Raw genomic sequence first — 24,975 nt, forward strand, 5'->3', positions numbered from 1 at the left:
AGGCAGGGCTTTATTTTACTTTATAACTGTTTCCACGATTGGAAAATGAGAGTGTTTTTGATGTTGTTGTTTGAAACCAAACTGCCACACTAATTTAGGAAGTTCCTGAGGGGGTGGCCCTTGCAACCCAGACACTAGACACCACACATTAAAGGCAAACACAAGCCACACAGCAACAACAGCACACAAATGTTATAGCAATATACCTTTTAGCAGATAGACTCATTTTATTTAGACAAATTTAAGATAGAAAAATATCATAAAGTGAATATAGCAGGTGCTCTTTTTGTAACACAGTCTGGGATATACAGGGTGACTTGCAAGGCCTAGCTTGACAGAATGGTCTCATTTCTGTTTGGGCTTCAATTAACACGGATCTATATGTCAGCCATTGCATTTCCTTGAAAGAACGCTGGACACAGTAAAACTGTTTTTTAAAAGATGATGGCATTCAGTAACAAATATTATAAAGCAATGAACCAAAACAACCTTTCAAATACTTTTTATAATTACTAAAAGCCAACTTTAAACTTTATGATTAAAGCTAAGAACTCGTGTTTTCAAAATAGCTTGAACATTTTCTACCAATATAGAATAGAATGATAGAGCACTTATATTTTTTAAAGTGAGGAAAATCAGAGTAAACATGATGTTTCAGATGACTATAAACAGTAAACATCCATTCGGTGTATTTAAATATGTCATTTCAAGAATATACTCTTTCCAGCCATAAAAACTGTAGCTCTATCATCAGAAAGGTGCCCCTGTGTGTAATCTTTGAGTTTATTCAGCCCTGTTAACATTTCTACACTCCATCTTTGGAGGAGGGGGTTGAGGGACTCTTGGTACACGCAGATACTTGGCTGTGGTTATAATGACAAGAATGTGCCAGGAGTCTGCAGCTGAAAGCCAGCCCTGCTTTGTTATGCACCTTCACCTCCATTTGTCTACGTGATGCCTCAGGTAAACTCACACTAAATAATTCACGGCGGGTGCTAATTTTGCTACTGTCAGGTGGCTCAGCTTCCTTCTTTGCTTCCCTTCCTCCACTCCTCAAAGCATAAAATTCGGCGGCTCCTCATTAAAATATGTCCTCTCTAACATATAAAATAAGTGTGTGTACATATATACATACATGCATTTCCTTTTCAAGGACTGGGTAACTCCTCGTTTTCTATCAAATAATCCTTCTTCATATACTTGGTTCCCCTAACTAACCGCCACACTTCCAGGTAAGCATCTTTTAATGACCTCCTGCTCATTTCTTCAGGGCTGTCTGAGACCTGCGAGCTCCTGGCCGCCAGTGGGGCTCCTCTCGGGCTACCCCTCGCCTCTTGCCCACCCTGCTGAGTGGAGCCACCCGCTGCCTTCCCACCTCCTGACCCGCCACTTCCGCCCTCGGCGGCGGGCAGCTCCTCCATGACAAAAGGCAGCTGGTCTCCACTTGGCTGCGCCTCCTCTCCCCCGGGCTGCGTCTCCAGGTCCTCGTAGTTGCTTTGCTTTCTGGTTTCCAAATATTTGGCCACGCAGTAAATGATGGAGCCCAGCGTGTTCACCACGACGCCGGCAATGAATAGAGAGGTGGGCTCCACATCGCTGAAGGCCACCATACCCACCGTGATGGTGGCGATGCTCTTCACCACCCCCACGAAGCTGGTGGTCACCGCCGAGTTGATGTAGGTGCAGTGCAGCGTGGTGAAGTTCATGGCGCAGCCGATCAGGATACAGGCCACGAAGATGCACACCATGGCCGGGTCCTTCCATCCGGGGAAGGTCCAGGCGTGGATAGAGTCGGTGCTGGCGAAGGAACAGATGACCAGCAGCGGGGTGGCCGAGACGGCGATGACGTACTGAGCGGTGAGCGGCCCGTGCTCGGTGTCAGCGCTTGCTTTCTGGATGAGCACCAAGTAGGCGGCGTGCACCAGCACCGCCAGCACGCCGGTTACATACCCGATGGGGTCGCCGGTCAGGTCACCAGCTCCTGGAGTGCACCAAGAGGACAGAGGAACCGGGGCAGGAAGCAAAAAGAGAAGACACCGGGTTGGCGAGGGTGGGTATCCACTGGGGCAACGCATCGGGTTGGAAAGTAGACGGGGTTCGCGCCCCGGCTCTACCCATGCGTCTCAAATGGAAGAGTCAAGTTCAGTCAATGCCCAGTTCAAGGCGCCTTCCCTTCCCTATCTCCGGGGCAACTGGTCTCCTTTCTACCCCTGACCAAGGCAGAAACCCCGAACAGCGCAGATGCCCTGGGGTAGGCACTGTGGCTTCCCCGAGCGGGCACGGATGTCACCCAGGCACGTGGTATGCTGCCTCTTACGTGGGGCTCCAGGGGAGAGAGGGGGCTCCAGCTAGTGGCTTCTAACCCTAGGCGGGCTGGGTGCCGGGCAAAGAACGCCTCGCGTTCGACCCGCAATTGAAGGTTTCTTGCTTCACCTGCTCCCATCTCGCTCACTTCTCCCTCCAAGCCCGATCCGCACTGGTCTCAACACGGTCCCCTCTGTCTCGCGCGGAGCCGGAGACCACAAGCTAGCCCCGGGGCCCAAGCTTGGCTTCCACCGCCCCTCCCCACTCGGGCCCCGCGTGACCCGGGGAAGTTCACGGCCCCCTGCTTCCGTCTCGGTCTGGGGACTCTAGCTCCAGGCTCAGGCAGCTCTCCCACCCCTCCTGGAGGATAAAGGGAATAATGAGGGGAAGGACGGAAGGGGGAGGGCGAGGAGGGAAGGGCGATACGCGTTGAGGCAGGGGCGGGGGGTCGGAAGCGGGGACTAGCTGGGGTGGGGGTGGGGGGCTCTGAAGGAGGAGGCCGGAGCTCCAGGGAAGGTTCTGCTGGTCTCCTAAGTCCCGTTTTCTAGCGGAGAGACCACATTCAAAGCTCTCTGCCTCTCTCTACCTCAGTCTCCCCATCTGGAAGTGAGGGCGTTGCACTAAGTGATCTCCGCGGTCTCCGCCTGGTGGGGTAGGGTGGGCCGGGGGTCGGCGTGGGTCCCGCTCACCTGCCAGAGCCGCGCCGCAGGTGGTGATGAGCACCGCCGCGAGCACCCCCGGCGAGGGCACGCCGTTCTTGAGCACCAGGACGCCGATGAGCATGGTGACCAGGGGCAGGCAGCGCTTGAAGACCACGTACATAGGCAGGCTGAGGCCGCGCAGGGACCAGAGCGTGAGGCTGGACTGCAGCGTGGAGAGCACCGTGACCCCCGCGAAGGAGCGCGCCAGGCTCAGGCCAAAGGGGGGCACCGCGATGAACCCGAGGCGCCGCAGCAGCTCCAGGCTCAGCGCCGCGGTGGAGCTGGTCAGGCACTGCACCAGGGTCAGGAAGGAGAACTGGTAGCGGCTGATGAGGAACTTGAGCAGGATGTTGAGGGAGCCCGAGAAGACTCCGTGCGCGATGGCCACAGTGATGCCCAGCACGCGGCCCCGGCATAGCTGCTGCATCGCGCCTGCCCCACCGCACCCGGCGGTGGCGGAGCTCCGGGACCTGCAAGAGGAGAGGGGGGAAGAGAGCCGGGAGGAACGGAGCGAGGGTGGCGGGGGTGCCCGACCAACGCCACCGCGAAGGGCAGGGGGCGCCGGCTCAGCTGCAGAGGGGCAGCTCCAGCCAAGCGTCCTCGCGGCTCGGCGGCTCCGAGTCCGACTGCCCCAACAGCTTCGGGGAGGCAGTGACGGGGGCGGGGGACTCCGAAAAGTGTCAGGGGTGGGGGGCTGGTCTGAGAGGAGTGGCGGGAATCCTAGCGACAGCGATTTGTAAGTAGGTGACGAGCTGCGATGGGTTGTGTCCCGCGCGGTTTCACCGTCAGGGAAGACGCTCTGCAGCTGGAAGCCCAGGCAGCTGCCACAAGCGGGACCGGACCCGCGCCCCTCGGGCACCCAGCATCCACTCGGGCTCTCGGGGGCGCGGTCCCCTCTTCTCTCGCAATGCTAGCCGCTCCCGCTTGTCTCTCCTTCCCAGCTCGGAGCTAAAGGGCGCGGGTTGGGGCGGGGGTGGGGTGCGTGGGTGGAATCCCCGACGCAGCCGAAGATTTTAGTAACAACAGCTTTCCAGGGTCGAGCACGGTTTATTAGCGGCAACAGTTTATTAGCCTCAGCCCCCTTCCCCACGAGCTGCAGTGGCTTTTCCACCCAAGGTTCCTCCCGGCGTAGCCGCGGGACCTTGTCCAGCGGCCGGCCAGGGAAGGGAAAAACATCGGTGCCAGCGGGATGCCAGTCTCCCGGATGCTCAGGTGCCAACGCCCCAATACTGAAGGAACCCAGGGTCCCAGGACGCCGCCCTGGCCTCTTCCAGTCCCGACCACTCTCCCCCCGGTCCGCGCGCCTCTAGGGGAGGCACTTGAGATTGCGCTCGCGGCTGGAGGCGGGGAGAAGTTCCGGGGGTCGCGGGGCCTCGTGGGGTTGTTGAGGCTGGGGCAGGGGCAGGGACTCCTATTCCAAGTGAGACGAAGATGTGAAATAAGCGAAACAGCAGAAACTAAGTCTCCCGAGCAAGTAGTCTCTACCAGCTCCGGAAGATCGCCCCGACCATGGTCTCCAGGGCAGAGCCGGGAGCAGCTGGGGGCTCTAGGGGCTGGGAGAGGGGAGGAGAGGAAGGGGGGAGGGAGGGCGTGGCCCCGGGGGCAGGAACCCGGGACGCAGAGCCGGGACTGGGTGTAGCTTTCTCTGGATCCTCGCGGAACTGTTGTGGGCAGCTGTGGGGAGCGGGACAACCTCTACCTCCTGCCTCCCCAGCCCAGGGCACGTCTGCCCCCAACAGGACATCTGAACTGTTTACTTCTCATTTGGCTAAAAGAATGAAATTCTTATTTTCTGCACACGCCAGACCTCTGTGTCCCATTGATCTGGATGTCGTTCCCTGGAAATAACGTTCGGAGTAAACTCAGCAGCAAACAGAGGGGTTCGCTCATCCGAGGTCACCGCTAAGAGTCAGTTACAGTTTCGTTTTCGCGATACTTAAAAATTATGGACTTGACCAGGGTTTGGGAGCGAGAAGAGAGCTCAAAATCGCTGCGGCCTGCCTCTCCTTTACTTCACTTCTGCTATCCGCCCACCCGCACCGGGATCCCACCCCGTGGCCCTAATCGGCCCATTTCTTCAACAATTCTGTTGTTTTCTCCTCCATATTTACACCTCTGTGCTGAACACAACGCTTCCAGCCCATATGTTGATGCTGCAATTATTATTGCCACAGCGGGAAAATAATAGTTCGCATCAGGGATTGGTAGCATCACTGCCATCCTCCATCCGGCCAGCTTTGTATGTATTGGGAGCTCACTTCGGTGAGAAAGAGCTTGGTCTTAACCAGTCCTCCAGCAGGTATACCCAGGGCCTAGTAGAACCACCTCCCTGCCTCCAACCGGTGGGCACTCAAGAAAGTGTTTGTAGAACGGCCCACTGTGCCAACTTTCCAGGAATAACACTGGAAAGCATCATACTGAAACCCTGTGCTTGCAGTTCCTTGGAAATTTGGGGGATTTGCAGCTATAAGCTGTGGTTACCCATCACTGGCTATTGCAGGGACTTGGTATTTCAAATGTTGATGTTCTTTAGGAAACATTGAGATTTGAAGCAACAGTTGAAATTATGTGTGCATGTGTGGTATAAGCATACATTCCATGTACGCTCAGATATAAAATTTTTGAAAATTTTTAAAAGACATCATCAGTAAATAACCCTTCTACTTCTGAGGACTGTTCCAATTAAGGATGGTTGCTTTAAGCCATATTAAATGAATTTAAAGAATTATCTGCACAGACCTAGTTTTGGAATGATTCATTTTCTGCCAGCAATTATAATTGCTTCCATTTATGATACTAACATTAGGTATAAGATTTGGGGCTGATTCAGCTATCTTACTCTTCTCATTTAGGCAAGAATATTTAGCTTAATGTTTGAAACCTACATTGGCATGAAATAGTACATTTTCTCCGTTTTACTGCATATAGTTCTTTTCCATTAGGTCTTTCATTATTTAAAAAATTAATACCATCTCCCACACCAGGTACTAGATAATATCCTAAAAGAAAAATGGGAAAAATAAGAATACTGTGTTTAGCTAGGTTAACTGAACATGTAGATTTGAAAGTCAAAAAGCTAGTTGACCTACTGGTATCAAGGGTCTATACTCAAGCTCCATTATCTTCGGAACTACACAATAAACTTTGATGGGATTAAATACATCCTTGAATTCATTCACTCAGCAAACATACAGAGCAAGTATTTTATACCAGGCAGTCTGTTAGCCACAGAGGATTCAAAAATGATCACCCACCTAAGTCCTTAGGGAGACACAGGGGGAGGTGAGGCAACACAATGACACTGAAGAAACAGTGGGGGCTTGTGCCAAAACAGGAGAGTGGTGGAGGAGGGTAATAAATCAGCTTGAGGAGGGAATCAGAGAAGGCTTCCTGCAGAAGGAAATATGGTCTTATTTCATTATTTTAATGGTAAAAGCAGCACATGCTCATTATAATATGTAAAAGAAAATCAAACTTTATACATAATAAGTGAATATGCTATCATCAATATTCTCCACCCCCAGCCCCACCACAGAGTTTGGCTACTACTGTTAAGAGTTTGGAGTTCCCATCGTGGCTCAGCAGTTAACAAATTGACTACCATCCATAAGGATGCAGGGTCGACCCCTGGCCTCGCTCACTGGGTCAAGAATCTGGCATTGCTATGAGCTGTGGTATAGGTGGTGGACACCGCTCGGATCTGGTGTTGCTGTGGCTGTGGTGTTGGCCAGTGGCTATAGCTCCAATTCGACCCCTAGCCTGGGAACCTCCATATGCCGTGGGTGTGGCCCTAAAAAACAAACAAAAAGACCCAGGTGACAGCTTAACTGCAATGTCATGAGAAATTCTAAGATAGACCAACTCAGCTAAGACACTCCTGGATTCCAAACCTCCAGAAACTGTAAGACAAATAAGTGTTTGGTGTTTTAAGCTAAGTTTTACAGTGATTTGGTCCTCAAAAATAGATAATATACGTATCAATAGCAGTCTATTTTTCCATGTAAGCACACATAGTTATACCTTAATACTTTTAAATGACTGTTCTGTAGTATAAACTTCCTTCTCTAGCTAGGCTTCTGTATTTTACCAGACAATGATGTAAGGAATCCCCTTGGACCTTTGTTCTTAGGTGCTTCTATAAGGATTTGGCAGGAGAGGGTGGGTGCAGGGAGGGAATCCTAGAATTGGAACTGCTGTGTCAACAAGTAATTTAAAATCTTTATTGCCAAACTGGCGGTCCAAAATGGTGTATAACCATACTCTCACTTTAACCAATATTGCATATTATCAGTATTTTAAATATTTGCCAAACTAATAAAAGCAAAACAAAAAAAAATAGGCTGTTATTTTAATTTACTTTTCTTTACCATCAATGAGACAGTTTGACTAAGTAATATCTTTTTTTTTGTCCTTTTAGGGCCGCACCCATGGCATATGGAAGTTCCCAGACTAGGGGTCGAATTGGAGGTGGAGTCAGAGGCCTACGCCACAGCCACGCCAGATCCTTAACCCACGGATCAAGGCCAGGGGGCAAACCCAAGGCCTTGTGGAAACTAGTCATGTTCATTACTGCTGAGCCATAATGGAACTCTGCTAAGGTGTATCTTTTTGAAGTGTGTTAAAAGTTTGTTTTTCTACTCTGTGAACTGTCTATTGATATTTTTGTCAGCGTTTATGTTTGGTTGTCATAGAGATTTGTAAGAGCTCTTTATGAATTCTGGATATTAAACCATTTGTTGCATATGCTGCAACTAACTTCCTTCCAATATGACTTCTTTTAGCTTTGTTCATGGTGTGTTTTGCTCTTTTAATTTTTGTATGTTGTTAAACTTTTTCTTTAGTCATCTCATGTGACTTTCAAATGATGAGTCAGAATTTGCCAAGCCAAGAGCAGGGCAATCCAGGCACATGGACTAGCTCGAGCTAAGATAGAAATGAAAACCTGCATTATTTACATGGGGAAGTTTGTGAGCACGCTGTTGTTGCTCCATACAAAGTTCGTGGCAACCTGGACAGAAGCAACGCTGCAGAGAGAGGCAAGGGCTAGCCCCAGAGGACCTAGCTGCCTGGTCAGTGAGCAGGAACTTTTTCCTGTAGGCAGTCCTATAAGCAGAGAAAGGTTTTACACTGAAATTGATGTAATCAGATTGCATTTCAGATCAGCCTCCGGCAGCTGTGTAGAGGAGGATGGCTCCAGGGCCACAGAACTCGAAACAGACACATCATTTAGGAAGCTGCTGTGATGGTCCAGAGAAAAGCTAATGACGGCTTGAACTAGGGCACCGGGTGGTTGCATTGAGGGGAAGAGACAGAATGGAGAAGTATTTAGGGGTAAAAGGGCTAGGACTTAGTGATCCATTCGATGTGTCAGAGTGGATAGGTGGAAATAAGGAAAGGAACGAGGATGGCATTTACCTTGAGCACCTGGGTGGACGATATTGATAACAGATGAAAAGCATGTGTAGGATGAGCCTGTTTAAGTGAGCAAGAGGAGTCTGGTTAGAAGACAATTAGTGCAAAGCCTGTGGGAGACCCAAGTGGGGGAAGCCAAAGATTTGGGAGTAGTGAGTATGGAAGTCAGAAACATGTAAGTGGATAATCTCTTTCAAGCAGAGGTGTGTTAGGTAAGAAATTAATGAGTTCATTTCTGGAAGAGCCAAATTATAGTTAAGACACAGTTAAAAAGTGTGAAAGGCAGAAGTTCCTTTTGTGGTGCAGTGGGTTAAGAAACCGACTGCAGTGGCTCAGGTTGCTGGAGGAGGGGGAGTGCACGGGTTTGATCCCCACCAGACGCAGGGGGTTAAAGGATCCTGTGTTCCTTCAGGGGCGGTATAGTTTGCAGCTGCGGCTGGGATTCAGTCCCTGGCTCTGTAACATCCATGTGCCACGAGTGCAGCCATTTGAAAAAAAAAAAAAAAAAAAGTGTCAAAGACAGAAGGGACAGTGGACTCTCAGCCTGGGTCTCCCTGGGGGAGATACACTTGGAAGGGTCCCTCCAGACCCAGGGTCAGCTTCTTAGCTCTTTAGACTTGGAAACACAATTTTGTCAGCTCTCTCAGGGATGATTAGGGATCTAGTCATCAGAGAGTCCCACATTTTTTTTCTCAATGGGCCAATTTCTGTTATTCCTGGAAAAGCAGGCCACCTGGCAGGACCATGGGTTTGGATCCAGTCGTATTAGATTTCAAATTCTAGCCCCATACTTCCTGGCTATTAGGACTCCTGAGAGCCTTCATTTCCTTGTCTGGAAAATGGAAGGGCTTCCTTGCAGGGACATTTTAAAGATTAAGAAGGATAAGATAGAGAAAGCGGCTCACGTAGCACCCCGATCACAGAAGATGCTCAGTGACCTGAGTTCCCCTTTCTTGCCTTCACTCCTCAGTGCTGTGCTGTCATGGCAGGTACAGGAGGAACTTGGGGACACAGACAGGATAAAACCCAGGAACTCAGTATCCAGGAGACAAATTCTGATTTTCCCAACCTAGACGATGACTGGTTGTCCTCTTAAAGTCCAGAGGCTGCTTGGGTTGTGATTTACCAAGAATTCAAAATTCTTAAGTATTCCCCTTCAGGACAGAATCCAGCTCCTTTCCTTCCAGTTTGCCAATCCTAGTTCAGGGAACCCACCAAATAAATGGTCACCCATCTTCTTTCAGATTGAGAGACTCCAAGAACCTGAGTTAAGTATTATGAAGTTAGTGTTCTAAACATCTCTAACATCCTCCAAACAGAAGGGAAAATAAATCAAGAGAGATGCTGGTTTTTAAATCACAAGTATTTGTTTCAAATGATTCATGATAGATTATTTTAATAAAATCTTTTGCATTCTAAAAGGAAAAGAAATAATTTCATTTCATTGTAAATATGATCTGGGTTAGGTATTCCAAAAGGTCTCTGATAAATTCCACTGATACAGAGAGCACTGGCTGTGAACCTGCTTTTATTGAACTGCACGTGGTGTGACAGTTCATAGTTCTTATAAAGGGAAGCAACATGAACCTGCTCTATGAACCGGTCTCATCATCGTGACAGCTTAAAGGATGTGTTTGAGCTCCTTGCTCTTTGTAAGATATTCATGTGAAGCGGTGTCCTCTTTATAGTGGCCTCTTAAAAACAATTAGCACTGATTGGTCTAAGAACTAAAAAGACTTACACTTGCTGTGAGACCATTCATTCACTTGACAAACATTCATGGAACACTTTCTATGTGCCAGGCATGGTGCCAGGGCCAAGCCTGGGAGTAGGATGATGTCCTTGCTCTCATCCTTGGGCACTGAATTGTGTACTTGACCAGACTTCCCATTTATGCTGCCAGTAGCAACTTTCTAGGTCTTGAAGGCATAGATTTTCAAGCCTACCCTTGGCTCCATTTTATGTCTCCTTTTGTTCTTTGTTGTGGTCTTGATTTTGTATTTTGTAAGCTATCTTAAATTTTCTTTCCATAACAAGTAAACAGGAAATATGTAAATTACACAATTTACATATATTTTATTTTTTTCTGATTATTACAAGTATATTTTGGTCATTATACATTCTCAAAAATGTGGAGTTCTGTGGTGCTGCTGGTTAAGTATCCGGCATTGTCACTACAGTGGCTTGGGTCACTGCTCTGGCATGGGTTTGATCCCTGGCCTGGGAACTTTTCTTTAACCATGCATGCCATGAGCATGGTGAGAGAAAAATGAAAATAAAAATTCTCAAAAACTTGTTACAAACTTAAAGACAATTTCTACCCTTTATAACATATTTTAATATTATATAAAAATATAAATGTTACGCAAAGTTGTCTATTTTACTAATTTTTCCCTTTTAACTTTTTTTTTTTTTTACAGGTCATCAGCACCTAGAGATTTTTCAAGAGTTAGGGAGGTAATGAGGCGGGTTTACAGCATTAGCACTTTCATTACCTACCTTCAAGTGCAATTGCTTGAAACCTTAGTAGGACCTAAGGCATTTTGTCCAGCGACTGGTTTTTTTAAAGGAGTTTGATAGTAGATACACAGAAAGAGAGAAATATAGGATCAGGAGTATAATATCTAAAAATATTTGAATAAATATAAAAAACATTTAAGTTCTTAACTCTCAGCATCCATGTTCTTAAAACATGACAGATAGCAGTCCTTGAGAAAATCTCATTCATTCTGCATGTCAAGCATGTAGTAGATGCTCAATAAATAACTGCTGAATAAATCAGTGATTATAGGGCCCTATTACTGAACCACGGATAAATCTATATTATATAGTACTGTGTTCACATCTGTATTCATATTCGTATATACTATACTAGAGAAAGCAACCTTGCTGGGGGTGTCATAGAATCATAAATGATCAAGAAGAGATACCAGTTTATTGTGATTTTTACCAACAGCAGTGATTATATTTTACAACAAAAATGACAAATTAAAAATGAAATATGTCACTTTCAATATAATCTACAGATCTCTCATATTTTAATCCATTTTATAATAGAGAGGTTACATTTTAATAGATATATATAAGATATACCATAAGATCATTTATTCCTTAGAATTTTAAGAAATATGGCTTCTGTACCAGGCTTAAGAAGTGACCAAAGTCTTTATCAGCTGCCTCAAAACTGATTCCAGAATAAATTTTAAGATTTGAAATCTCAATTGTATATAAAAGCATAAAATCTACGATATCAATAATTTATTTCCTGTTAAGCAGTTCTTTGGCCAATATCCTTTGTTTCTGAATGGAGCAGTTTATCTCAAGCAGGCATGGTAAGACAAACAGGATCATATATCTTTATTGTTTCATCCCAAGCACAGTCAGCCACCTAGAAAACAAAAAGGAAGTAAGAAGAAACAAAATCTACAAACATTCAAAATTGGCAGCCAAAGCCTAAGTCATTTAGATCATGCACCCATGAACATATCTTTAAACAGGAAGAACACATGGATACATTTTAGTTTTTTTTGTTTTTGCTTTTGGTCTTTTCTAGGGCCGCTTCCATGGCATATGGAGGTTCCCAGTTTGGGGGTCGAATTGGAGCTGTAGCCACCCTCCCTATGCCACAGCCACAGCAATGCCAGATCCAAGCCTCGCCTGCAGCCTACAGCACAGCTCACAGCAACACCGGATCCTTAACCCACTGAGAGAGGCCAGGGATGGAACCCACAACCTCATGGTTCCTAGTCGGATTTGTTAACCACGGAGCCACAACGGGAACTCCCTGGGTACATTTTTGATAAAAGGTCTATTTTCCCTTTTTAAGACACACTTCCAAGGTTGCTTCCAACTGACTGAAGTGGCCTGTAAGGCTTTGCCACCAGAGCTACATAATTCCCTATAGGTCCAGAGATAAATGCTGAAAAGGTAAGTTCCTAAATTGTGAATCAAGGCACCATACTAGCTACTGTGGGGATAGAGAAAGAAGATCGAGTACAGACTTTGCCTTCAAAGAAAGTCTCACTCAAAACCCAAAGTGGAAAGTGCTCTAATAGACTCTCACAGGAGGGACTGCGTGAGTCCACCGGGGGCGGTGTCAGAAGGTTTCACAAATGCTGTGGCGTTCACACTGGCCCTCTTTAGGGGCAGACACGGGAGACCAGCACATTCAAGTCTAAAAAGTCATATAAAGACATGAAGGGAGGACAGTTCATGGTGCTCAGGAACTATATGTCAAAAATTTGGTGAGTGAGTATAGCAATGTCTCGGGGTTTAAGACTATTGTATAAAATCCACTGTATTTCTGTATACTAGCCAAAAAATTAAAACATATTTAAGGGAGTTCCTGTCGTGGCGCAGTGGTTAATGAATCCGACTAGGAACCATGAGGTTGAGGGTTTGATCCCTGCCCTTGCTCAGCGGGTTAACGATCCGGCATTGCTGTGAGCTGTGGTGTAGGTTGCAGGCGAGGCTTGGATCTGGCATTGCTGTGGCTGTGGCATAGGGAGGGTGGCTACAGCTTCCTATTAGACCCCTAGCCTGGGAACCTCCCATATGCCGCTGGAGTGGCCCAAGAAATGGCAAAAAGACAAAAAAAAAAAAAAAAAAAAAAATTAAAAATTCATTTACACTAGCATCAAATAACAAAATATTTAGTAACACATTTAAGGAAAGATACATAAAACATCCACACTAAAACACTGCTGAGAGAAATTGGGGAAGGCTCAAATAAATGGACAATATACCATGTTCATGGGTTCAATATTTTTAAGAAGTTAATTCCCTCCCAAATAACTTATAAATAATTCATAATCCCAGCAGGCTTTTTGTAAAAATGGACAAGGTGATTTTTTGAGTTTATATGGAAATGCAGAAGACCTAGAATAGCCAAAAGAACCTTGAAAAAGAATAGCAAAGTTGTACTACTTACATTATCTGACTCAAGACATAAAACTACAGTAGCCAAGAAAATATAATATTGGTATAAGGATATACAAATAGATAAAAGGAATAGAACAGAGCTCAGGAACAGACCTCACACTTGGACAATCCTTGTTAATGAACTGTACCAAAACAATCCAATAGGGAAAGAAAATTCTTTTCGACAAATTAATCTAGAACCGCATGTCCATATGAAAAAAAATGAACTCAACCCCAACTTCACACAATAAAAAAGTTCATCTGAGATGGATCATCTATAGACCTAAATATAAAAGCAAAGGATAAAGTTTTAGAATTAAAACACAGGCGAATATATTCTCCATCTGAAGGTAAGTACAGATTTCTCCTTTCTTTCTTTCCTTTTTAGGGCAGCACCTGCAGCATTGGAAATTCTCAGGCTAGAGGTCAATTAGAGCTGCAGCTGCCAACCTACATTACACCATAGCCACAGCAAAGTGGGATCCAAGCCACATCTGCGACCTACACCATAGCTCATGGAGGCCAGAGATTGAACCCGCATCCTCATGGATACTACTCGGGTTCATTTCCACTGAGCCACAATGAGAACTTCTAAGTAAAGGTTTCTTAAACAAGACACAGAAAGCTACAACCATAAAAATCAGATAACTTCGACTCAATAACAAATATTCATAAAACATAAATCTGGCAAAGAATCTGTGTTCAGAATACATAAAGAACTACTATGACTCAATAATAAAAGGACAATCCAAATAAAAAATGGGCAAAAGACTTTATAAACAGATAAAAAAAATGTATGAAGAACCAATAAGCACATGAAAAAAAATGTTCACTGTCATTAGGCATCAAGGAATACAAATAAAAACCACAATGAGATACCACCGCATACTCATGAGAATGGCTAAAATTAAAGATAGGCAATATCAAATGTTAGCAGGGATGCAGAGCAGCTGTAACTCTCCTACCTTACTGGGACAACCACTCTAGTAAACTGGCCGTTTCTTACAAAGTTAAACATAAACCAAGTGATTCTACTCCTAGAGAGTTTTCCAAAAGAAATGAAAACACTTTTACAAAGCAACATATACAAGGTTGTATACAGCAGCTTCATTCACAATAGCACAAAACTGGGAATAACCAAAAGACAAACAAAAGAATGGATAACGAATTAGTAAATTCATCTGATGGAATGTTGCTGAGCAATACAGTGGAAGAAACTGAGGGTACAGCAACATGGATGCATTTCACAGTAAGTGGAGTGAAGGAAGCTGGAAACACAAAAGTGCATACAGGCTAAACTAATCTAAGGAAAAAACAAAATTAGGGCAATGGTTTTGTCTTTTCAGTTGGGGGGGTTGGGGCTAGGGAGAGTCTGGAAAGGGGTAAAAGAGAATTTTGCAGGAAGATGCAAATATTTTGTATTGCAATGGGATGTAGATTACACAGGTGTATCTGTCAAAACCTATATCTAAGATTTGTACATTTCAATCTATGTAAATGAAATCTAGAAATGGGAAGAATAATGATAATAATTATTATTATTATTGAATGAGGGAGTGGGACATGAGTTCAGGAAAAAATACAACAAGAATGCTAATAATTGTTGAAGCTGGGTAATGAAAGTACATTATCCTATTGTTTACTTTGTATACATTTGAAATTTTCCACAATAAAAAATAAGTGATGAAAAAAATGTAGACAGTAACATGAAAGATGAAGTAGCAAGAGACTAGGGTGCAAAGACCTAAAGTTACATAAGGGAACAACTCACAGTCTTGGTCAATCTAATTACTTGGCTTCATTACAGAACACAGGAACTGCTCAGATTAGTCAGAACATATTAACTCCTTATCATTCACTAACATCTTAGATCAGAATCCAAGCTAGAGAAGGCCTTAGAGACTTTTTGGTCAAACTTTTTAAGTATTAAAGACCAAACTCTTCAGTTGGGTTGCTACCTCCTTCCTCATTTCTCATTGCACCAGGTTCACACACTCAATCCAGGCATCTTGTTCATGCCCCTGTGCTCTTGTCCTCTCACTGACCCCCTCCCCTGAATAACTCTCCCTCCCCTTCCCTCTGCCCCTTGCCTTGTTCTGCCTGGAGGCGATACCTTTTTGAAAGAATCTGTTTAAGCATTACCTTCTCTAGGAAGCCATTCACAGCACCTACAATAATCAAGTATACTTATTTATTGACAGGTGTGTCTTCAGCTCTTCAACTGAACAGTGTCTTGCTATAGCATAACAATGACTTAATAAAGGTTAGCTCGAAGAATGTATTTTACAGATTAAGTCTGCAGCGATTAACTGTTTCTTCATACTACAGCAGCAGAGCGGAACCAGAACCTAAATCTGTTGAGTCTGTCCACTGAAAACAGTGCCTCACAAAAAGTCAACTGACGCTCATTATCTGCCTAATCCTGCAGTTTTAAGTTTTTATGTCACGGGACACAAAGATCATTATATGAATTTACCTATCTCATATATGCAAATTTTTTTCAAGTGCTGGGCCTTTCTGTATGTTAAGTGTCAACTATTATGGAGAAGACAATCAGAATAATAACACGCAGGCTTCTGGTATAAGGTACCCGTAAATTATGTCTCTGCATCCTTATTCAGCACTCTTCAATCCAGCTTCTTAACTTACTCAGAACTTAACTAACAAATGTTAGGGCTACTGAATCAGCAAATATTCTTAACACTAATGCTAAATTAATTGGTAACATGAGAAAAACCTAAGGTTGCAATGATACCAACTTATGAACAGATTGATTCAAATTAATGCAAACACTATTTCTCCATTAACCAATTAATCCATCTAGTGCTTTAAGTTTTAAAAAGCTTACAATTAAAAAAATATAATAAGGTAAGGAAAAAAGCTTCTAAGCTAACAAAGAGGCTTCAGATTTTCCAAGGCAGGTACTGTAGAGATTTCCTGATAAGGAAAAGTGACCATTTGGCCCCCTGGGGTTTGAGGGAGGTTCTCATTAATTACTATCAAGGCCCCAACAGCACCACTTCCCATTTAATTCTATGACTGAGGGTAAACACTGGGCTTTTTCTTAATGTTCCATACTACCTGATGGCAGCCTGAAAGATATCTTTTAGACTTTGCTAAAAATCAGGGTTAATGAAAAGAACAAAAAATAAACAGGTAAAGTAAATAACTTAAAAATAAATAATCTACTTTCCAGGATGAGATCCACTCATTCTTTAGCTTCTCCAACATGGCAAAGAATCTTTCCCAGCTCCCATCCTGTTTCTCCATGACAAAGCCATCTTTCCCTTCCATCCCCAGAAATGCACCCTGGCCATAAGGACTTCTTCAAGGCCAGGCTCAGGACAGAGAATAAGATAACAGGATATCTCCTTTCTCATCTACTGAAGATCCTCTTTCTCTGTTTCCTATATGACTCACTTCTTTGTCCATTGCCTTGCTGTCAGGAAAAACAATGAAGGATTGCAATCTGCAAAAAGACTGCTGGGTGTTCTTTCAGTGGAATGCTGGCACTATCCTTGGGCCAGCCCCACTGGGTTACCTGACTCTGTAGGGGTCTCTGCCTTTCACTGTCTTGGACTGGATTAATTTACAACTCTAAAGTTATAGAAAACTGATAGTAATCAAATGATTCTCGTCCATTAAAGTTGCAAGTGAAGGCTGTCCTGTGGCGATGCAAATGATGCCACATCTTATCCCATAAGAAATGATTCTAATCATTAAATGTTATTGCCCTGTGGATACTGAACCAGTTTTGTACCTATTAGTAAATTCATTTCCACATTCAGAAATTGCCTATATGTATCTGTTCTTTGGTTCTTTTGAGCTATGGTAAAATCTTTGACATGTGTTCATGCTATGTTTGTATGAGAGCCATGATTGTCATTTTGAAAATTATCCTTTAAGATGGCCACAGAAAGGCCATTTCATTAAAAGAAAAAATATGAAATGGGGAGGGGGGGCAGATAATTATACTAGAAAAAAAAGATAAGAATAATTGCTAAAACCGGGTATGAAATTAAACTCTATCTACATCTTCTGGCAACAAAAGTGTAAAAGGCAAACAATAAGATACTATATTACAAATATCATTGTAAAACTACCAGTTCATCAGAGGAGATGAAGTTTTTCCTAGCACTTGACTATAAGAGAATATATAATATACCTCCATTATAAACATCATCTGATGCCAAAAGAGTGGACTTGCAAGAGATACAAAGTCATTCTTCATATGGCTGTTTTTTTGTTTTTGTTTTTTTTAAATAAACATCTCAACCCTCAAGCCAAAAGCATGTAGTTTCCTGGAGGCATTCTATTGGGCAGTGGTTCTCAAGCTTTGGCCTGCATTAGAATCACCCAGGGGGCTTGTTAAGCCACAGGTGAGTGACTGGTTCCCATCCTCACAGCACTGGTTCTCAAGGTAAGTCCTGGGTATCTCAAGTTGTTTCACTAGTATCACCTAGGGCTGATCTGCATCCTGGGGTCTTTAAATCAAGGTCCACAGATGGGTTTTGGAAAGTCCATAAATGCAGCATTTTGTGTGTGTATACACTTTGCAGGGAGGGGGGAGAAAATTAATCATTTCAGATTCTCAACCTCTAGCCCTCCAAATGTTTATCCAGAGCATTCTCCAGCTGAGTATTATAATGACCCAGGGAAGGTTCTAATATGCAGCCAGAATTAAGAAATTGTGACACAGAACCTGGAATACACAGTCCTCCTTCAGTAATTGTGGGGAATTGGTTCCAGGACCTCCTCCAAACACCGACATACAAGGATGCTATAGTATTAAAACGACATAGCATTTTCATATAACCTACATAATCCTTTTAAATCATCTCTAAATTACTCATAATACCTAATACAATGTAAATGCTACAGAAAAAGTTGCTAGCGCATGGCAAATCAAGTTTCGCTTTTTGGAACATTCTGGAAGTTCTCCCTCCCCTGCTAATATTCAATCCCCAGTTGGTTAAATCTACTGATGGAGAGGGTACAGAGGGCTGACTGGCCTTTCATCCTGTACACTAGCCTGGAGTTCTTTGGGAGTACTTTATGTGCAGGCAATTTTTGTTATTGACTTAAAAGAAATTCGAAATTTAATAATATTCAAATACTTTTCTAAAGAAAAAGTTCCTTTCTTGAGGAGAAGAGATTAATTTTCCACTAATACAGTGGAAAACACCTACTTTCACATTTTTAGTTAGTATCTAAGTTTCAGATCTGGTAGGTTGATATGTGGTAAGAAGACAGTAAGCTGGGAGGACTAAGAAAGAAGAAACATGACTGAACTATCATGTTTAAAGAAAAACACTAGCCCTACTTGAAGCATTCCTAAACTAAAAGTTTATGCAGTTTCCTGATCTTGTTCTACATAAACCAGAATTTCTACGTAGACATAGCAGAAAATTTTATTACTCATTTAAAATATGGTTAATGACAATATTCTTGTTTCACTTATTTTATTTGACATGTGCATCCTGTTGAGTTCTAAATGGGCTAAAATGGTTTACAGATTAAACCCACAGGGCCAAATAAAGTAAACACAAATTTAAAAAAAAATCTGGTCTAAAGGGAACAAATGGAGCAAAATGTTTCTGGCATCAGAGCCGAGCACATGACAACACCTGCACAGTAAGTTAGGATCTATGCTCTATGATAACTAAGGATCATAGGAGAGAAAGAAACCACTCCAGGTAAGCTGCTTTCTGTTTTTCAACATTGTTCACATATGGATGCAAACACTTCTGTACAACTAAACCTAAATAGTACTTTTAGAGCCAGTGATTATGTGTCTTGATCAAACCTGTATTCCTTGTGTTTTGTATACAGTAAACCTTTAGTAAATGCTTGCTGAATAAATGAACAGATAAATGAATCTATGAGCAGTGGCTTTCCTCCTCTAAAAATTTTAAAAGGAGCCTCATACATGGTAACAAGCACCTAATCAGGTGAGAGGTCAGAGATGGGTAAAGCCAACAGGTTTTATGGGACTTGGAGGGGTAAAGGGGATTTCTGAGTGCTGTGAATACAGGTATACCTTGTTTCATTGAGATATGCTTTATTGCACTTTGAAGATACTGCATTTTTTATAAAATAAATTGAAGGTTTGTAGCAACCCCACATGGAGCAAGTCTATGGGCACCATTTTTCTGACATTGGCTTACTTCGTGTTTGTGTCACATTTTTGCAATAGTTCAGATGTTTTTTGTTGTTATGACATTTGTTACGGTTTTTTTTTTTGTTTTTTTTTTTTTGCTTTTTAGGGCTGCACCCGAGACATATGGAGGTTCTCAGGCTAGGAGTCTAATCGGAGCTACAGCTGCTGGCCTATACCACAGCCACACCAACATGGGATCTAAGCCGTGCCTGCACTCCACACCACGGCTCACGGCAACGCCAGATCCTTAACCCACACAGCGAGGCTAGGGACTGAACCTGCAACATCATGGTTCCTAGTTGAATTCATTTCTGTTGTGCCACAATGGGAATTCTTATTATGGTGATCTTAATCAGTGATTTTTGACATTTTGACTGAAATTATTTTGGAGGTGTCATGGCTGTGCACATGAGATAACAAACTTACTCATCAGTAAATGTTGTAAGTGCTCTGACTGCTCCACCAATTAGCTGTTTGCCTCATCTTGCTCCCTTCCTCAGGCCCCCCATTCCCTGAGAAACGACAATATTAAAATTAAGCCAATTAATAACCCTACAATGGCCTCTAAGTGTCTAAATGAAAGGAAAAGGCACATGTCTCTAACTTGAAATCAAAAGCTAGAAATGACTAAGCTTGGTGAGAAAGGCACATCAAATGCCAAGAGAGGCCAAAAGGTAAGGCCTCTTTTGCCAGTTAGCCAAGCTGCGAAAGCAAAAAAAGAGTCCTTGAAGGAAATTAAGAATGCCACTCCGATGAGTACACAAGTGATACTGCTGATATGGAGAAAGTTTTAGTGGTCTGGATAGAAGATCAAACCAGTCACAACATTCCCTTAAGCCAAAGGCTAATCCACAGCAAGGAAGAAATGAGAGAGGCAAGGGAAGCTGCAGTGGAAAAAGTTGGTTCATGAGGTTTAAGGAAAGAAGCCATCTCCCTAACATAAAAGTTGAAGCAGAGGGTTAAGCAGAGGGTGCTGATGTAGAAGCTGCAGCCAGTTATCCAGAAGATCTAAGAAAATGAAGATGGCTACACTAAACAGTGAATTTTCAGTGTAGATTACCAAAGAGGTTTCTACTGGAAGAAGATGCCATCTTGGACTTTCATAGCAAGAGAGGAGGGGTCAATACCCGGCTTCAAAGCTTCAAAGGACACGATGACTCTCTTGTTGGGAATAATGTAGCTGATGACCTGAGGTTGAAGCCAGTGCTCGTTCACCATTCCACAAACATTGGGGACCTTAAGAATAATGCTAAATCTACCCTGCTTGTGCTCTACAAATGGAACAACAAAGCCTGGATGACAGCACATTTGTTTACCACATGGTTACCGAGTATTTTAAGCCTACTGTTGAGACCTACTGCTCAGAAAAACAAAAAGCGACCAACCAAACAAAAAACCCCTTTCAAGATATTACTGCTCATTAGCAATGTACCTGGTCACCCAAGAGCTCTGCTGGAAATGCAAAATGAAACTCACGTTTTCATGTCTGTTAACACAATATCCATTCTGCGGCCCATGGATCAAAGAATAATTTTGACTTTCAAGTATTATCATTTAAAAAATACATTTCATAAGGCTGCTATGGTGATTCGTCTGATGGATCTGGGCAAAGTCAATCGAAAACCTCCTGGAAAGGATTCACCATTCCAGAAGCCATTAGGAACGTCCATGATTCATGGGAAGAGGTCAAAATATTAACATGAACAGGAGTGTGGAAGAAATCGATTCCAGCCCTCATGGATGATTTTGGGAGTTTAAGACTTTAGTGGAGGAAGTAACAGCAGATGTGGTGGAAATAGCAAGAGAACTGTAATTAGAAGTAGAGCCTGAAGATGTGACTGAATTGTTGCAACTTCATTACAAAACTTTAATGGATGAGGAGCTGCTTCTATGGATGAGCAAAGAAAAATGGTTTCTTTAGATAGGATCTACCCCTTGTTGAAGATGCTGTGAAGACTGCTGAAATGGCAACAAGGGATTTAGAATATTATGTAAGCTCAGTTCATAAAGCAGCAGCAGGGTTTAAAGGACTGACTTCGATTTTGAAGGAAGTTCTACTCTGAGTAAAAATGCTATCCAACAGTATTGCCAGCTATGAGAAATTGTTTGTGAAAGGAAGAGTCAATCAAACTTCATTGTTGCTTTATTTTAAGAAACTGCCACAGCCACCCCAACCTTCAGCAACCACCACCCTGATCAACAGCTATCAACACTGAGGCAAGACCCTCCACCAGCAAAATGATTACCATGCACTGAAAGCTAAGATGATAGCATTTTCTAGTAATAAAGTATTTTTTATATTGAAGCATATACATTTTTTAGGTATAATGCTTTGTACACTTAATAGACTACAGTATAGTGTAAATAAAACTTTTACATGTACCAGGAAGCCAAAATATATGTATGACTCACTTTATTGAGATGTTCACCTTACTGCTGTGGTCTGGAACCAAACCTGCAATATCTCCGAGGCACGCCTATATTATTTAGAGGTTTTGTGGGGAGATTTCTTTTACATCCTATTAGTTACATATTCCTCTGCATTACAAAGCTCCCTAAAATATCCACATATACAAATATACTTATATTCATCCATCTATTCAACAAACATTTACTGAGCACCTCTTCTGTGTCAGAAATATGCTGGATACTATGGTAAAAAGATGGTCCTGGTCTCTGTCCCTACAGATCTGGAGTCCAGCAGAGAGATGGATAAGTAAATACACACAGTACAGAGTGATGTGGACAATGACAGAGGAATTACAGGGGCCAGTGGAAGGAAGGGGTCACCATAACCAAATGTGAGAACAGATGCTTTCAAGAGCTGAGGCTTAAAGGAGAAGCATGCCTTAGCTCGAGAGCCTTTGTTATTGTTATTGTTTGTGGGGCCAGGACACAATGGAGATAAGGGAAGTGTTCTAGGCAGTGGAATAAATAAGAATAAAGGAAGACCAGAGAAAGACAAATATCATTATGAAATCGCTTACATTTAGAATCTAAAAAATACTACATAAGGATGCACATGTAAAATAGAAACAAATTCTCAGGGATAGAAGCAAACATGTGGTTACCAAAGGGGAGAGGGAAGGGAGGAGGGATAAATTTGGAGTATGGGATTAACAGATAAAAACTACTATGTAAAAAGGACAGACTGAACTTCTTTGCAGAACAGATGCTGACTCACAGACATTGAAAAACTTATGGTCTCCGGAGGAGACAGTTTTGGGGGATGGGAGGATGTGCTTGGGCTGTGGGATGGAAATCCTGTGAAATTGGATTGTGATGATCATTATACAACTACAGATGTGATAAATTCATTTGAGTAATTTAAAAAAAAAGAAAAAAAGAAAAAGTCAAAAAAAAATAAAGGCAGTTTCAGAGAAAAAAAAACTACTATGTATAAAATAGATAAACAAGGATATACTCTATAGCAAAGGGAATTATACTCATTATCTCGTAATAACGTATAATGGAATATAATGTGCAAAAACACTGAACACTATGCTAGACACCTGCAACTAACACAACAGTGTAAATTAACTATACTTCAACAACAACAAAAGAATAAATAAATGAAGAACTATAAGCTCTAGCTTAAAGGCAACTAAATTGCATTATAAGTCCCCTGATGAAACTGTTAATCTTTTGAAAGAGGTTTTTTTCTGACTCCTGTTTGATTCCTGTCTAGGGTTTCTTGGAGGCTGGCTGCCAAGGCCTATCTTGTCTGACCTTCTCCCCTCTTGGTGAGTGTATGTGGACACCACAGGGTAGGAGCCTCCAGGCTCTACATTTCCTGCCCAAGGACATTCAAGTGGAAAATTTATTTTTTAACTTGTAAGCCCCCTTTGTAGTACATTTCATCCTTATGTCCTCTAAATTTCCTTAATCTGAGATCAAAACGTAAAACTTCTCGATAAAACTCAAAGTGAAAATTATCAATATTACAGGAAAATGGTTTGGCAAAATGTTTTTTATTTCTTTGTTTAATGCAAAATTTGAAGAGGATCAATCTTTTCCGCTATTATTTTTCAAAGCTGCTATCTTCTAGGATAATGAAAAATAACTCATAGGATAAGACTCCATATAATTTCTGTTTTTAGTCATTTCAATTTTACTTTTAACAACACAATATTTCTAAGTTTTGAAAACAGACATACTCATTAGAAATATTAATTTCTTGCTACTGCCCTAATGTGTCAATTTCTTTAAAACATATAATGAGGCATTCTTGAAAAGCTGAATAGAAATTACCTATCAATATAGCCTATTAATTTCTGAATACAGTTATGGTATATAGATCAAGACATCATCATGAAATGCTTGAGAGCAACTGTATTAAACAAGTATTTCACCATTTCCTATGTGCAAAGTATGGGGCTAGGTTTTACAGTAGATCCAAGGATGTTAAAGAAACAAAGCCGCTCAATAAGGAGTTTATAATAAAAATTTATCATTGATGGATCAAATAAGACTTGCGATAGAACATCCTCAATAATAATTGATCCTGTAAATGTAAATTTTGGAAAAGGAAACATAATAATGAAAATATCGAACTTTAAATACATGTAATTTACAAAATAAATTTATATTTCTTAATGAATCAATTTTCTCCATTTTATTAAAATGTTTACACATGCCACTGATAAGCTAACTTACTTCAAATGATTTAATATGGCTATTAATATAGCAAAGAATTCCTATGGACCCATTAAGAGATTTATTTTATTGACGAGTTCTCCATTTCCTATTTATCATTATAATCCTTTCTCTCAATTTTGTGGACAACTGGCTTTTGCCCTTGGGAAACTTGTTCAATCTACTATAATTATCTGTGTGACATATGACCTCTCTAGCAAAAATGAACACGAGAAATAAGCAGAGGGATACAAGGAGAATGAAAGAATCAAAAATAGTCAAATCTAAATTTTGAAAAGCAGCCAGATATTATGCTGCAGTGTATTAAATTATGGGCTAAAAAAAACATGTCTCATTTACTCAACCAGCTTCCCGAAGGAAGTGACTACAGAGAAGAACCTGATTTATTATGTTAATCAGTATGGAGTTTAAGTAAAAGTAAGAAAAGTGTTGACTAATATACTATAAAAAAGGACTTTCATTCATTCATTCATTCAACATTTACTTAGTACACATATATCAGGGAGTTTGCATTAATTCACTAACTCCTGGCACACAGATAGTACTCAAATTTTCTTTTTTCTTTGTTAGGGCTGCACCCACAGCATATGGAAGTTTCCCAGGCTAAGGGTTGAATTGGAGCTGCAGCTGCTGGCCTACGCCACCACCACAGCAACACCAGATCTGAGCTGCATCTGCGACCTGCACCGCAGCTTGCATTAGGCAAGGCCGGATCCTTAACCCACTGAGCAAGGCCAAGGATTGAACCCTCATCCTCATGGGTACTAGCTAGGTTCTTAACCTGCTGAGCTACATGGGGGAACTCCTGATACTCAAATATTT

The 24,975-nt window shown here is 42.4% G+C and overlaps 2 protein-coding genes across 3 annotated transcripts in view; both read right to left on the reverse strand.

The window, feature by feature from the left end:
- Window positions 204-3,938, reverse strand: SLC35D3 (solute carrier family 35 member D3). Its single transcript, XM_013992537.2, has 2 exons — window positions 2,994-3,938; window positions 204-1,981 (listed from the first exon to the last, which is right to left on the reverse strand). The coding sequence occupies exons 1-2, from the start codon at window positions 3,430-3,432 to the stop codon at window positions 1,149-1,151; spliced, it is 1,272 nt and encodes a 423-aa protein (XP_013847991.2). The 5' UTR covers window positions 3,433-3,938; the 3' UTR covers window positions 204-1,148.
- The window catches only part of PEX7 (peroxisomal biogenesis factor 7), an 88,658-nt gene continuing 75,016 nt past the window's right edge, over window positions 11,334-24,975 (reverse strand). For both annotated transcript variants that reach the window (XM_021087521.1, XM_021087529.1), the window contains exon 10: window positions 11,334-11,805. In XM_021087521.1, the coding sequence (XP_020943180.1) occupies window positions 11,737-11,805 (69 nt within the window). In that variant the 3' untranslated portion in view covers window positions 11,334-11,736. The remainder of the gene's footprint in view (window positions 11,806-24,975) is intronic.

The sequence above is a fragment of the Sus scrofa genome, chromosome 1 (genome assembly GCF_000003025.6).
Source record: "Sus scrofa isolate TJ Tabasco breed Duroc chromosome 1, Sscrofa11.1, whole genome shotgun sequence".
NCBI classification, from domain to species: Eukaryota; Metazoa; Chordata; class Mammalia; order Artiodactyla; family Suidae; genus Sus; species Sus scrofa.

Excerpts from the sequence above, each read along its gene's own strand:
- SLC35D3 (XM_013992537.2), bottom strand. The coding sequence starts at position 3,432 with ATGCAGCAGCTATGCCGGGGCCGCGTGCTGGGCATCACTGTGGCCATC. Across the intron at positions 1,982-2,993 it reads CTGCGGCGCGGCTCTGGCAG|GAGCTGGTGACCTGACCGGC; the intron begins GTGAGCGGGACC and ends GGTGCACTCCAG.